At 42.1% G+C, this 16,573-nt stretch overlaps 1 protein-coding gene across 1 annotated transcript in view; it reads right to left on the reverse strand.

Annotated features, from left to right (window-relative positions):
- MBOAT2 (membrane bound O-acyltransferase domain containing 2) overlaps window positions 1-16,573 on the reverse strand; it is a 69,003-nt gene that overhangs the window by 19,662 nt on the left and 32,768 nt on the right. The window contains exons 4-5 of the mRNA XM_015859410.2: window positions 3,069-3,164; window positions 38-93 (exon numbers count right to left, since the gene is read on the reverse strand). Coding sequence (XP_015714896.1) covers window positions 38-93; window positions 3,069-3,164 — 152 coding nt within the window. The remainder of the gene's footprint in view (window positions 1-37; window positions 94-3,068; window positions 3,165-16,573) is intronic.

Genomic DNA, 16,573 nt, shown 5'->3' on the forward strand with positions numbered 1-16,573 from the left:
CAACAGGAAAATTGAAGACAGTGTAAAGAAGTCTTACCATCGCGGATCTCGAATGCCAAACTAGTGATCTTCTGTGTAATTATCATCATTGGACTGTTAGAGAAAAGGAAGAAAGAACAGTTTAGAAAATAAATCAGGTTTTCTTTGACAAGTAAATACCAAGGAAAATGTTATACTAACAGCCAGGTTAATGACTCTCTAGTGGAAGACTTCCAATGCTACATATGTTTATGGAGCTCAAAACAATACACTGTTTTCAAGCTATGAAAATAATTTACTCCTTAGATATAGTACTTGATAAACCATGCCTTTTATTGCTGCATTAGGTTCCACAAACACAGCCAGTATTCCACATTTACTTTCTGATAGCACTGTTTATTTTCTCCTCCTTCAGAGGGAAGAGGAAGGAAAAAAGGGCAGTAAGAGCAACTATATGCATTATGAATTACAGCAGTAGTAAACCAAGGACAGTAAGGATTCCAAAGTTGAACAGCAGCATTACTTATTTAGATACCCTGAGCATTTTCACTATTTCTACTAAGAGCTGGTCCTATGCTTAATTTTTCCATCTACAATTACTGTGTGCTTAAAGTAAACCTAAGTGATAAAAGTGAAACCTAGCATAATTATGCTGTCTCCAATGGAGTTCAGTTCGTGTTGAATTTCCTACACCTTATGGGACCTTAAACTGTCCAGGAGAGATTCTCCACTGGGTAAGTAACTCAGCTTTAACTGCATGGGAAAACAGAAAAGTTTACTAAGAACTAGTACCATCTCCACTGTACCAAAGCTTTCAGCTGATGTAAATCCCGGTACTTCTAGCCCCCAACAGGGGTAGGGAAGAAAAAAGCATAAAAGGAGTGTAACCAGAATTCAGAAACCAGTTCTTAAAAATATCTTATTTTCCTGGTAGTGTGTGAGCTGGAGACACAACAAAAACAAACAGAGAAAAAGGATCACCCCGTAGCCATCAAGTCCTCCTTGATGAAAATACTGACAGGTATTTTCCCAGCTGGTTCTGCCTGCCAAATGGTGTTTTTTAGGTTTCAGGTTATTTCAAAGCACGATATATTTTCAGTTCTCAAATGCAATCAGGGAAAAAGCATCCCCCTGTATTACCAGTGCCCAAAAAAATCCTGTTACCAAGGCTAGAGTGACAGGGGAGGATCAACAAGGGAAAAAAACTAAATGAGAATGGACACTGTGGAATATCTCTTCGATCTCTTTTCAGTGTCTGAGCTGAAGAGTGGCGTGGTACTGTCACAGAACTCTATCTGATTCTGAACAGAACAGGTTTTCCTTCTGTAAATGAACATGTGAATGTATGGATCCTGTCTGACCAAGGAATGGAGCCCAGGAGAAGCTCAGACAGACCTTACATTAATTCTAGCTGACACGTGTCACTGTTATTATAGCAGATACTGATATTTTTTCTTTCTGAAATGGCTCTTCCAGTACCTTCAGAGATGTGGCTGAGGAGCAACAATCGAGAGACTAAAAGAGGAAGAGTCCCTTCTGGAGCAATGTGGCTTCATATCAGTTTTCATTTTCCTTGTAGGCACTGGCAGAAGGGCAAGGAAGCTGTGGAAGGCTTGCAGGCAGCTGGGGTCTGGTAGAACTGAAGCCAGAATCACAACGGCACCTCCAGCTTGAGGTCAAATTTTATTGGCAGATTCTCTGGGCTTGGACACTTCAGATGGGCAAGATGGGTTATGAGAAATGTCCAATATGAAGCTGTGCCAGCTTCTTTGGTACCAAGAAAGAACTGCTGGTGCTGGGATTCACCAGCTGGTTGGGGGATTTTTGTTAATTTTGAGTTCAACCTCTTTCTCTGGAACTAGAGAAAACCAAGGGAAAGAAAACAGTCTCTTTCAGTTCGAATTGCAGCATGCAGTTCTCCTCCTGTTTTGGAAACAACTCCTGTCTCAAGTCTCAAGGGAGCAGATGCAGTTGATGCCAGAGATTTAATACAATACGTGTACACCAAGCTCCCAAGTATGAAAGGGTAGTTTGAACAGAGCAGCTCTATCCAGAGCAGAGACCATGAATCTCTGGACACGTTTAGACCTGGCAGAAATCGGAGCTAACATCAAAGACAGCTGCTATCAGAGCAATACAGTCACATCTGAGCAATGGTGTGCTCAGGCTACTATTAATAGTTTTAGATCAGTAACAGGCAAATACAATTACACTGCTTCCCGAGTGACCTCAGAGCTCTGGCTGATGTAAGGCTGTACTGTTTGGCCCTTAAGTGATCTGTAAAGGACAGCATTTGGATCATGATTCCACTCTTAACGGTGAAATTCAGTTCAGCATCTGTAAATCTAGCTTTGTGCAACTGTAGGCATATATCTTCCTTACAGTCCCTCATTATAATCAGCAGAGATCTAGACAAGACAGTCAGGGGCAAGTGATCCAGTTCACATCCAGGTAGACACTCAGTGGTGGGTCAGCTGAAATGCCCTCCAGGCTCTGCTGTCTGCATTGGTTAGATCTCCTCTGACGAGAACAAGAAGGATGAGCTTAACCATAAAAGCTACAGGCTTCAGCCTACAAAGTAGTTTTGGGGCTCTTACCAATGAATACTGAGAAGTGATGAGGCAAACACAGCCCTGCTGCACAGTACAGTAATACTGAACTACAAACACCAGTGCCATTCCCACTGTTCCTGAGAGGTATTTAATGCTTTTGTTGTTGCTGTTTTTAAACTGACTTGCACACATGTATGGCTCCAACCAAATATACATTAAGGTCCTTATGTAAAATGAGAACATATACAGGCATAGCTTTCTAGTTCTAAGGGTGGTGTGACTACTTAAACACATAGGAGCCTCTCTCCTTGGCCTTTCCTTTCTGGAACACCTAACATAAAACCCAAAAGAGCTAAATCCCTCAAAACATTCAGATTTAACTCACAATGTGGCATCAGATTACAGACATATACATGTGTGTGTAAGATACAGTTCAGCATTCATCATATTGCCATGGGTGGTAAAAGGAAAAAGAAACAAAAAAGGTGCAGCATCACATAGGAAGTTAAAACGGAGAGACTTTTTTTTTCTCCTTACCCAGAAAAATCAGCAGAATACTGTCCATAATCAAAGATATAGACTCTAGTAATTTGGCACACAGTGAGGTATCCCAAAGCAAAAACAAAGCAATACCTGAAAGGGGGAAAAAAACAAAAGGCGTTTTAATTAAAAACATTCCTCCACTGAGTCAGCAATCTTCAATTAGATTATAATTTCTCAGTAATTTCAAGTGGGTATTGCATCATTTGCACATGTAAATACACCTTCATCCTGACTTTAATATTTATTCTCCAGAACCATGAACCACAAACTTCACTGCTTCTGGAAAAGACTATTAATTTTCAAATATACCCATTAAAACATATCTGATTGAAAAGGGAACTGTATGAGTTTACACCTCCTGTTAAAGCTGATCCTTCTTCACTAGGAGAGTAGTTAGGTCCTGGAACAGGCTGCCCAGGGAGGTTGTGGATGCCCCGTCCTTGGAGGTGTTCAAGACCAGGTTGGACGGGCCCTGGGCAACCTGATCTAGTAAAGGTGTATGTTTGGTGGCCCTGCCAGGCAGGGGTTGGAAACTACATGATCCTTGAGGTCCCTTCCAACCGGGTATTCTGTGATTCTGTGAAGTGGGCAGACAATATTTGTAGCTAAAACAAATAGTTTAAACCATGTTGCATTTGGAGAATCATAGAATGGCTTGAGTTGAGGAGACATCAGAGCCCCCCACCCACCCCCTGACATGGGCTGGATGCTCCCCACCAGCTCAGGCTGCCCAGGGCCCACCCAGCCCACCACCCAACCCAGCCTGGAGTGCCCTGACCTGGGTAATGTAGCACCTCAGCACATCTGCTGATGGCACAAAACAGGAGAAATGACTGATAAGCCAGAAAATCATTCTGCCATCCAGAAGGACCTCAACTGGCTTCCTAGATTTGTTTATTGCTTCAGCACTGCAAGTTTGAACACTCTATACAAGTAAGTGTAAAGGTCTTCAGTAATAGCTTAAAGGTCAATACACACGCAAAGATACAAAATGTGATGCTTCATTAAGTGAAACCTACAGTTCTAAAATCATACTTGCCTTATGTGCAAGTGAGAGATACAATCTGACATCGCCAAGGCAAAGCTTGTTGCTAATGTACAAGAAGGATTATCACAGGCTGCCATGTGGCAGGCCATTGAGTCCACGTGGATAACAAAACAATACTATACACATAGCAACAACCAAGTGCCACCTGAAATGACTAGCAAGAAAACTAGATTGCTTTCTGGACTGAAATATAGGTGTTTTTACTGCTAGCAATGATAATAAAATAAATGACATGAAACATATGGCGAGGCTTGGAAAACAAGTGACCAAAGTAAAGATAATCGATTCCCTAAAAGTTTATTACACAGATAAAGATTAAAATCAGCATCAATTCATTGTAGAAAATCCCAGCAGTAAGACAGACCAGGCAGCTCCCATTCATGAGCTTCTGGCCACAGGCTCCTGGGCTTCTCTCCTCTTTTTCTCTGGATCTTCATCTGATTCAGTTTCAAGTTATTCTAAATACAGTATAAGGTAAGGTCGATAAGACAGATACGACAAAGTGATACAATTCAAAAGGAAACTAAATGAGGTACCAGGGATATTTTAGCCCCACTGAATGAAAATACCTGAAATCCAGCCATGTCAGCCAGGGCTGTCAGGCAGCTCAGTCACTATTAATTATAGAAAGAAGCATCAAAGCCATGTGTTGAGGAACAGTATGTACACATGATCATCCCAGAACAACAGAACCCAAACCTATTACAGCTTTACAAGCATTTAATTGTTTTGACAAAGTATTAGACAACACCCTGCAGAGGAAGGGACGGATGTCCTTTCCAACATCTCTAAAGGTGAAAATGCCAGTAGTTATGAAAACAAGTGCATGAACACAAATGGCTCCTTGCCTTGAGGAGAACCAGGAACATCTATCAGACCCACCATGTCTACTGAGTCCCTAAACTAAACCAAACCTATCTTTATTTAGCTGCTGAGCAAAGCGTCACCCACCTGACTGCTTGAAATAGATACTCACCACCACTACCAACACGACAGGATTTCCTCACCAAAACCACCCCATAGACCCGAAAATAAAAGGAGCCTTTGCAGAGCTCAACCACATGCAGCTGTACCTAACTACCACAACATTAATTATAGGCTGTATGTGAATGCAGTGTTACCCAGGGCTAAATTTTCTCCTCTGGTACAAAAGCCAGTGGTTTTCAAGAAGCCATCTCTCACCTGTCCCTGCTGTCAGGTGAGTAATGGTCTCACAAGGAGAATTACAGACCTCCCTTTGTTCAAGAGCTGCCACAAGCAAGTTACAATATGTTTAGCATTATAAACATTGTCAGTTAAGACAAACTGACCTGTAATGCATGTTTCATGGTATATAATTAATCGGCACAAAGGCGTTCATTTAGAATTTGTTCAGGACTAATTCACAGGATCTTTGTCAAAACGACCTTCCTCCATCTATCAACAGATGCACACAAGACAGGCATGTCTGGAAGACACTGCAATAATGAAGTAGCAGCAAGCAGAACAGATTGTCTGATACATTTAACTTCAGCTTTAAAGCCATAAACCCAACAAAAGCAACAACAACAAAAAACCACCAGCAGCCACCTCTCACACTAGAAAACAGGTTAGAAGCAAACAAGACTAAATATACCACTAGAAAGCAGGACTTTTCTTGAACCAAGCTGCCATTTTATGTTTTAATTCACTACTATTTTGAACACTGATAGCACTCAAAATATTAATAATCAGAGTTTTTTGTTGTTTTTTTTTTCATAGGCTCTTATCTACTGCTGCTGTTGTTCATATTGATCTAAAAAGTGTTTGTTTGTTTTTAATCTGCATACATACACGAGTCTACCTATAGGTGTGTGTGTATGTGCCTATACACAGACATAAAAAGCCAAAAACCATCCTACGTGTCTGTGTTTGTGCCTATATACATATGGACATGCTTACTATTCTGCCCACCACATCAGCAGCAGCAAATAAAGAGCAAAAGTTCTCATCAGGCAGAGCTATTAGCTCACACTAAGTCTCCATCCAGGTCAGTGTTCCTCCCCATAAGTGTCTAAAGGGAAGCACTCAAACAAGCTCACACTTCCCAATGCTTTGAGATTCAAACCACTGGCACCTTAAAGGCCTGGACTCAAATATTACTGATTGCACATATTTAATAACCTTCTGTAGAAGGTATAACCTTGTTTTTCTCCTCTCAAGTCATTTCCCATCTTTATCAGTCTCGCTCTGTTCAGCAATTCCAAGTTTTCACCATAACTAAATAAAAATCTGCACAAAACAAGCAAAAAGAAGTTGCTAAAGCTTGAGTAGCTTTGAGTTGTGCCTTCACAGCAGGATCCCTGTGACCCTCAAAGACTTTGGTTTGCTGGCTACAAAACAGCAATAACCTCCACAGATTAATTCCAGAGCTCTGTACATGCTGACCAGCCACAGTTGCAGTCTAACAACACACATCAGCCGATTGTATTTACATAACCAGGGGCATGAGTTGCATTTTTGTTTGATTTTACACTTCTGGGGGACTCATCTAAATAAAATATTTGGCCAGGTACCTAACATACCTATCTCTATTTGCACAAAATCCAGCCAAAATAGGAACAGTGACCTTGGCAAAGCCACCCTTCGGGAGCTGTCGTAATGCTTTTGTTATTTTAGGCTCTTCCCATGCAGTGGAAGGACAACAGCATAGTGTGTTATGTTGCTAGAAGAAAGTTAAGTAAACCAATCAGCACAAGGCACTTTTTCAGTATAAATTAAGGTTTAACACTCTGTCAAGCTCTGCTCCTTCCAGTACATTAGGAGAAAACATAGACTTTAAATGTGTAGCTACACAGTTTCAGAAGGCAGATGAGACTCCTATGTAGAATCATGCCACTCTGATTTTCAGAAGTGACAGAATAGCCATGGAGTTTCTCAAGCCCATGTTCCAGCCTTGTGCTGAAAGCTGCCGCCTGGCTTGGCTGGTTGTCCTATTCCTTTCACCAACATGAGAATGTGAGAAATGTGAGAAATAACTTCTCTTCGCTAGGGTCATAACAGTTATTAGATGTAGCTAAATTAACTGCTTTAATTCCAACGATTGTAATTAAGTTTTCATCGCTTACACAGCAAAAGTCCACTCCATGCAGTTACAACATAAAACATGTTTGTGAAACTTGAAAGGGAAAAACATCAAGCAAAAAGGTCCAAAGTGACAAAGCTAAAGCTTTAATTCTGTAACCATCCAGTCCAAGCCAATACAAATACAGATTAGATTTAGCTTTGACTGTGCACAGGGTAAGCCAGCCTGCCCCAAAACGCTGTTGTTTTGGGGCAGGCCAAAAATTTACACAATTCCTGATCAAACCATACACCACTAACGTACATTGGCTTAGAACATTGATCACATAACCAGCCAGAGCTTGTGGCCTTCAGAAAGTCACAGTACTCTCTACACATCACAAAACTACACTCTGGAATGTAATACGAATCCTCGTGACCCATTCACTAGTTTGTCTTCTCAGTACTTCAAAACGTGCTGAAAAAAAAACAACAACCATACAACAAAATGATCAAAACCAACAGCCTATGAGCCCAAGGTCGCAGAAGGAAGAGCTCGTATCACCGTGCTTCAGTGATGAGCAACCAGGCCAACCCATCCTTCTTCAACTTCACTTGAAGGTTTAGGGTCTGATGGCCACACAAGAGCTGACACATAGGTGCAGCAACGCTCCTACACAAGGGCTGGGCAGTCTCCAAAGCCATTTGCTTGGCCTTGCTGCCACAAAGGCGAGTTGGCAGCACAGAGCTGACAGGCCCAGCGCAGGCCATGCATCAGGCCTTCCTCTGTGGGCTGATCAGAGCCTGTAAGGGGTTTGTTCAGCCAGCAGAGAAAGGTATCCAGGCTCACTGGCTTCCCGGTCACAGGCAGGCACAGAAAGTTATGGGAAACAAGGCTTCGTTAGCTCTGCTGCATCCAGAAGCATTTGGGATTTCTGGGATAGCTAGTTTTGTTTACTGCAGATTTGCTGTAGATGTTCCTGCTTGCCTCAAGTATTTTGATGTTTTGCTAGATAGTGGCAATTGAGCTTCGTAAAGTAAATCTCAAACCAAGCTAAATTAAACAATCGCTCCATTTATAGCTACAGGCCATACTTCAAATGCTCCATTAATACATGACAAATGCAGCCGCAGACATCCTTGTCAAAACTGCACACTGAAATTTCGGTATTACCCACACCCTTTCAAATGTTATTTTCTCTCACTTTCTGACCTCTCCTCCTGCTCCCTCCAGATCTGGAATGCTCTCATACAAAGGAGAAACATCAGCTACAAATGATGTGTGTGGGGAGTGCCTCTGCTGCTTCACCGGCATGGAGGAGACATGCTGTTCACTTCACTCTTCCCTCACGTCTCCAAGGGAACGTGGAACTAGGAAGGATGGGGATAGTAGTAAACTTATTTTATCAGACTCAGAGCTGAAGTTGGACCTGTCCAAAATCTCCTATTAAACTGAGATGATCCAGGAGAGGTCATTCAAGTTCTCTCTCATCTGAAAAACCACAGTTTGTACTGTCATGTCACACCAACCCATATTTCTGCAATTGCTTGGAGTGTAACAGTAAACAATGCAGATAAGAGCACCGAGCCTGACCTTTACATTTTAGAAAAAGCTGCTAACAGTTTGTTGCAGTTAAAAACAAGCACAAAGCAGAAAGTCTAACAACTAACCGAACACAAAACATGTAAAGGCAAAGCTCCCTGACCTTGGAATCTGCCTTACGAGACAAAGGTGACGGCAGGAGATCCTTCACATATCTTCTCACAGAGATGAGCAGTCATAGCTCACAAATCAAACAGCTGCTTAATTCCAAACACTCCTAATTCTGGTGCTGGGAATTTCCATCTGTGCACCCATTTTTCTACACAGTATTTGCCTACCTATCTGATATTCCAGTACCACACAAGTCCTGCGCAATATTTTTAAGGGAATACTGATGTTCATCATAACATTGACAAAAACTGATAAGACAATAGTACTTCACAATGCAGTTTGACTATACATCATGGCTTAGCATCTGTAAGCTAGAACTACCAAAATCAAAACATTTTGTAAGGCTACAAAATGATGTAGGCCATGAAGTTTGATGCAAGAACTTGGAGCAAATGCAACAGAACAAGTTCTCTGCTGGCAAATCCACAATGAGGTCAATCATTAAACCCGTTACCGCCGTAATCTCAGTACTTGGCATGTATCATTTTGGATAAAGATAAGAGCGAGCTGTTGTTTTCATTCTCTCACTCACCACTCCCCTCCAGCTTCCCACCCCTTTCAGACCCCTTCCATGCCTCCAGGTGTCACAGCTGCTGTCCTTCCTGACCGTGGAGCAGGGCACATTCCCAGCTGTCTCATTCCCCCGAGCTGTGCTGCTGCCCCCACATCCCTGCCTCCGGATACGAACACCTGAGACAGAGAAAGAGGGCAACACAACACCACCGGGAGCCAGGGGAAGCTTTGCTCAGCCACGAGGTGATGCCAGCTGGGATCTGTGCTCAGACAGCCAGGAGACATTCTGCACGCGCATTAAGGATGGCAGCAGCTGTGAAGCACAGGGGATGTGATTTGCTGAGAAGGTGGTTGTGCAGCCAGAAGCAGCGTACGGGGCAGCTGGCAGCTTAATAAACAACCCACATCCTGCAAGGTGGAATATGCAAAAGGAAAGGCCGCAGAAGTCACATTTTGTTACAGCACCTGAATATTTGAGCTACTTGATTATCACAGGGAAGCCAGCACTTGGAGCAACACAGATGAATTTTCTTTCCAACTGCATATTAAAACAAGATGCTTTTTGTAGAAGCACTCACCAGAGAGGATGGCACGGCACTGTTTCTCACCTGAGGTCTCATTTCTCCAGTAAGGAAGGACACAACCCTTAATGTCACTTGGCTGCCCTTGTGCCTGCAAGCCCCACAGCTGCTCTGACCCACACCACATCCACAGCTCTCCTCCTTGCAAGAGAGCGGTTTGCATCATGTTGTGATCATGCACACATCTCAAAAAGTGCAGCATTTGGAATCAGGCGCTCTGAAAAACTCTCATTTACCAAAAATACAGCTTAATAGAAATACCTGCTTTGCTCTGATGCTTAACACACCCTTAGTCCACCCCTTTGGATGACCTGCTTCGCTTCAGTCTGCATTTCTCACACCTCAGCCCCCCCAAGGCTAAGTTAAATCACCACAATCACACGACTGTTTCATCTTGTACAGCCTTTAATTAATGCATGGCAACATATATAAAGCATTCACAGGATGCATCAGCCTTGCCACTGTCACAGTGCTTGTCACGTGCTCCAGCAGAATCATATTTAGAGATCAAAGTCATCTATCTGTCTCCTACTCCCAGCCTGTCACTAACTCCATTTTCTTTGCCAACGGTGAAGCCTAACACAGGTTACTCCTGAGAACAAGAGAGACAACTTCCATTTTCATGCAGATTTTTCCCACGTGAATTTCCCAGCTATTTCCAAGACTGCATCCAAGCTACTGCACAGAAATAGGAGATGCAATAGGAATGGCATGGCACCAAACCAAGCCTCAGCAGCAACGAGCCTTAGATGTAAAGATTACTTGTGGCATACAGTAGTCCTACTGTACGCTAATAAGGAAATATTTCAGAATCAGTGTCTGTAGACTGTTGCATGCAAGCATAGAAGGAACCCATTATGAAAAAAAGCCTACATTTATTGCATTTATCTTGGAACATTTCTCTCCCTTCCAGCTCCCAGCAGGAAACTGGAAGCTGAAGATTAATTACTCAGTGACGGTCCAAGTCATGGCACAGTCACTCATGGAATCACCCAGATGTTAACCCCAGACAAACAATAATTCTTCAAAGTGACATTTATCATCTCCAAGTTAGACAGCAACTGCATTTTCATAACACATCTTATTATATATACTGTATATGGATGTTAGGATGTTAGAAGTTCTTCACTAGGAGAGTGGTTAGGCCCTGGAACAGGCTGCCCAGGGAGGTTGTGGATGCCCCGTCCTTGGAGGTGTTCAAGACCAGGTTGGACGGGGCCCTGGGCAACCTGATCTAGTAAAGGTGTATGTTTGGTGGCCCTGCCAGGCAGGGGGGTTGGAACTACATGATCCTTGAGGTCCCTTCCAACCCGGGTCATTCTGTGATTGTGTGTATATATTTGCTGTTACATAAAATACATATTTAGTTTCACTTGGTTACTGCTATGACCCTCTTTCCATACCACTTGAACTTGGCCATACTTTCAGCCTACACTCACTGCTGATCTGCTTGTGCTCTGCTTTATCATCTCCTGATTCTTCAGTAAAGATGAGCTTCTCATGTGCCTCCAAATTTCACCCCTACATGCCTGGATATACCAAATTATCTCAAAGTTAAGTAAAATAGCGTACAAAAATCAGTTACTGTTTATTCCAGCCAATAGAATAGTATGGCCTGTTCCTAGGAACGTGCTGCATGAAGTCAACTAGCAGAAGCCAATAGCAGAATATGTAACAGCTATACATGCTAGTGGAAGAGGCTCCATTTCTGTATCAATGCAGTATTAGTGTTAGTGAATTGCCATCCCTGGATGTGTTTAAGAGCTATCTGGATGTGGTGATCAGGGATATGATTTAGCAGAGAGTTGTTAGAGTTAGGGTACTATGGTTAGGCTGTGGTTGGACTTCATGATCTTTAAGGTCTTTTCCAACCTGGGTAATTCTATGATTCTCTCCTCACTATGTAGCTGGGAAAATTCTTCCCACTATGAGCTTGTCCTGTATTGGATGAAACCTGCAAACACAAAGAGCCATTCTTCAGTAGAGATCAGTTATTTTTCTCATCACAAACAGGGCGTCCAAGGTAATGAACTTCTCACTCCCAAATCTTTTGTAACGCTGGTTTATCAGTGACAACATCTGCTGCTGTTAGCGAGACTGCCAGCAGGCTGCAGGTACCTACAAGGGAGGGATCTGACTGTCTTTCACCAGCTTCAAGATTCCTTCCTTCATTTGCAGGTAACAAAAAAGAGAAATTTCTTTTTAAGCACAATTCTAGACAGCACACAGTGAAGCACTGCGTTTAGACTATTCAGAGACATATTATCGCTTGAAGTTTGCCCAACTTAAAGCCACAGACAAAAAGCAATATGCATAAAATCGTTTATACCTATTTATTCATAGCGGGAAATACACACCGTATCTGCATAGAAGCAATGTAGGTAGTTTATAGCTGACTCAACAGCCACAGCAGAAAGGCACAACTACCAAGGGATGGAATGAAACTTGAGCAGCCTGGAAAGCCCATCACAGCCTTATTGTAAGACTCTGAACAGGTGACTCAAACCAAGATCCACAAATATAAGTGTTCCTATTTGTGAAGTTCTTCTTTAGGCATTCAAATTCCCGGTGTATAAATCCACAGAAGCTCGGGATTTGGGAGCTAAATTTACAGAGCTATTTCAGTCCCTCTGACTGCCCATCTATAAAACATGAATAGAAACACTTACCTAGCTCACAAGAGCGTTCTGTGAGCAACAGAGGCAAAGATCACAATCTGCTGAACTGTTTTTGTATCATACGAATGCCCAAACACTAAACTAAGCCACTCTGCAAAACCAGCTCTAATAGAAAACACGCACCACGGAGCCATGTACAAATTGTGTTCACGCTAATAGAAATCACTCGTTTTCAGATGGAATTAAATTAAGATCTCTTCCAAGCATGTTAGGCTCCACTCTGTAACCCTCCAGCCTAAAAATAGACTGATTGTCAGTCAGCCAGAAATTCCGTATGCATCCACAATCTCCTACACTGTGCTTGCCACGAATGTCAAGACTTTGAAAAATCGCATATGTTATAACAGTAAAGACAAACTAATCTGCAACACAAGCACACAATGTGCTATCTCTGATTATTCATTGTTGCAAAGCCTCGCAGTGTCACTGCTCTTCAGCTTCCTTCTGTGATTTCATTAGAAACCAAATCCGAGCAAAGGTTTCTGCTAAATGTGTGTGCTGTGCTTCATAGGCCTTAAAAACCAGCCCAACGCATCTGGGGTTTGTGACATTTGTTAGTGAATCAAATTGAGGACAAGCGGACCACATCTTGTAAGAGAAGAGAATTTCATACTGGTTTGGCCTGTAAGATCCACAGGAGCCATTGCTTCTCTCTCCCATGAGCTGTTTGAATCAGCCATACTCTATCCAAGTGAAATGAAAAACAGTGTTTATGCTTCTGTGTTTGCCTCAGTTATCCATCAGTTCTAATGTTGCTTTCAAAAGGGAAATAACAACTTCTAGTTTGCACTTTATATCCTCTCATTGCTTCAGCAGGCATCCATATCCCTCCACTGAGGGACCAAATTTAATTATTATTCACCAGGACTTTTATTTATTGTGCTTATTTCCTAGTAGACTTGGAGCCCTCCTTTCTCAATGGTTTATAATGCTCCTGCTACTAGTAATCTCTCTTGACTCTTCTTCATTTGTTAGAACAATTGAGAAAGTGCTCTGTAAAGTCAGTGCAAGATGAAAATATATTATATATAGGTCTTTTGGATATTTAGAAGAGAAAATTTAGACAGCATTAGCTGGGAAAAATGTCAAGATAGAATGCTTTTCAAGCCTGTCCTAGCTGCTAGGGGACAAGTACTGTTTGTTGTAATGCTATTCCACACACTGAACCAAACCAAAGCAGAAATGAACCAGAAAGCAGCAAGAGGAAGAAAAATGTTGGTGGCACTCTTGCAAGAAGAGCACAGAATTAACAACGACCAAACAGACAGCAACATTCATGTTTTACTTCATCGAGTTCAGCTGAACACCAGAACTTATTCTTGCTCTGGAGATGCAAAGACAAAAACTGGCCTCCAGCTACTAGTAAATTAACATCAGTGACCACCAAAAACCAGCAGTGCTCCTTTCAATTATTTATACCCTTCTAGCAAAAGCCTTGTGAGGGTACCATGAACATCCCAGCACACCCCCTTAGGGCTAAGCTCACTACTGCCACTAGATACAGAGGCGCTATACCTCTGTAATAGCTTTTCTGTCACAAATTACTTCAGTAATGAAGCAATGAAGCCCATGAATGTGTGATGCAGAAAAAAGAAAATAGCAGGAACACATCTGCTTTACGAGATCTGTGACTTGCAAGAAAAGAATAAAGGACAAAGATTTTATTCATGAGGAACAGTTTATTCATCATGGCCCAAATTATCCTGGGCTCCTGCAAAGACTGCAAGACCGCATAGAGGGAACAAACTTCAGAGTGGCAGAGCTGCTGTTAAGAAGCCCGCAGCTTCCCACTTTGTTAGCCTAAGGTACACTTTGTGAAATGATAGTAACATGCATTAACTACTGTTAATTTTAATTCAAGGTGGACAATCATACCACTTATTAATTCAAGGTGGGCAGCTTTTGGTTCTCACAGGTCCATCTTTGTCTTTCACAGATCTGCTAACTTGCTGATTATCAGCTTGAAGTCTCCTTCAAGCATCACAAGAGGGAAATGATTATCCAGCACCAACAGGAACCAGAGCAGCCTGCTCTGACCCCATAGCTGGCCCTGCTGTGAGCAGGGGGCTGGATAGGAGACGTTCAGCTTCCTTCCACCTGAATTAGGTAATCATTCAGAGGCTCAAGTTAACTGCTAATTTTCTGAGATAAAACATGATAAAGAAAATCCGTATTTTATTTTTCCTGATCAAGATTGCTTTCTATACAAATGTGTAAATTCCCAAACATAGATTCAAACAAAAGATTCTTTTGCACTGTAAGCTTCAAAGTTAAAGCTTGGGTTTCACTCAATGCTATTTACTCCTGAAGACATACTTGTAAGCTATGGATGCCTGTATCAATGAGTGCGGATACATCATCTCCATTTTCAGCATAGGTAGCAGAGACTGTGGAAAATTTCACATTGGTATTAAAAATACTGAAGATCTGTGAGGATGCTTCAAGAGAAATGCTTCGAGAAGCAGTACGAGAGCAAATGGGACACAAGGAGTCAAAAAGATCATTTCTCTCACTTCACAAACATGCGTTCCACCACTCACCATGATTTGCAATGGGAAAACATCATTTAAAAACAAAAATCACATGTGCATGCCCCAAAACACTTAGTCTAAGAAGGACAGGAGTTAAACAAAGAACCCAGAATTGGCCACAGCTTTAAATGATGTGTCTGGATCCTTTCCCCACAGGAAGCTTTCCAGAAGTTTGGAGCTAAACAAAAACCAATCCCTCCCCAGGCACTGCTAGAAAAAAAAACAGAACCCGAAGTTTTACAGAGGAAAAAAAAGAAATTCTCAGAGCAACTGGGGCAGGCAGAACAAAGAGCACATCTCTCCCTCTGTTCATTGTGTCCTTGGCAGAGCAGCCCGTGCTCCCAGCCAGCTCTGCTGCTGTGAATGATGGCAGTCTCTGCTCCCTTACCCTGGTCCGTGGGAAGCTCTCTGTGACCATCTGAGCCCTGGCTGCCCATTGCTGGCTCCTATAGAAGCCCCCCAGCTGCCCCTTGCCCCACTGTAGCAGCATCTCATGCCTCTGTGACTAACGAAGCTCTCAAAAGGATAAAAGGATTCCCCCTCCTTACAAAAGATTCACCTATTGTTGCCTCTAAAAGAAGTACTAACCTGCAAAAAACACCATGTGACGATATTGGTTCACTGTAATTTATTTTGGTGTTTTAGACGGTTTTTATTTTACACGAGGGATGAACCCAATGATTCATTTAATCCAGTAATCCTTATCAGCACCAAATAAACCAGAAGCTGTTGGGAGAACCACAAGGTAGAAAATATTTGATCACAACACAAATGGTACTTTCATAGAGAAAGTATATGAGGTCCATTAGGAAACCTTTTAAAAGGCAAAAATGGGCATAACGAGAAATAATGCCAGGAACAAAGCAACAAAATGTTCAGATTAGAATCAGTAAGTACCATTACAGGAATCAGCCTTCAGAGAAGACATTTTCTGGCTTAACAAACCTGCTGCAAAAGCATCGAGTCTCGATTCGGAAATACATTCAACTGAAAGAAATGTTTGGTTTTAATAATTGTGGGTAATATATCTGTGCTATATCTGAAACCAGGTAGCTAGGACTTACTCTCCCTTATAAAAGTTCAGCCTATGATCATGAAGATCGTACAGTTGGAAGCCATTTTAGATTTTGATGCTTAGTGGTCCGCTATGTACTAAGATGAAAGTAAACGCACCTTTTAGAAGTGAAATTTTAACAATTCAATTTTATATCCTTTGTGAGAGAAAAACTGCCAAGCTGACTTCCTATCCTGTTCATACACACCTCTATTTGCAGCCCAAACTAGATACATAATTTACATTAGGTGCTTGGAACCGAAATTGCTGTTATTAGAAGCAAGTACCCCTACTGGACTGGGCAGACCTTATTCTATTTTTGCAGAAGCAATAGGAAGATCAAATCCAACTTCCCATCT

This window comes from Coturnix japonica, chromosome 3, assembly GCF_001577835.2.
Source record: "Coturnix japonica isolate 7356 chromosome 3, Coturnix japonica 2.1, whole genome shotgun sequence".
Lineage (NCBI taxonomy): Eukaryota > Metazoa > Chordata > Aves > Galliformes > Phasianidae > Coturnix > Coturnix japonica.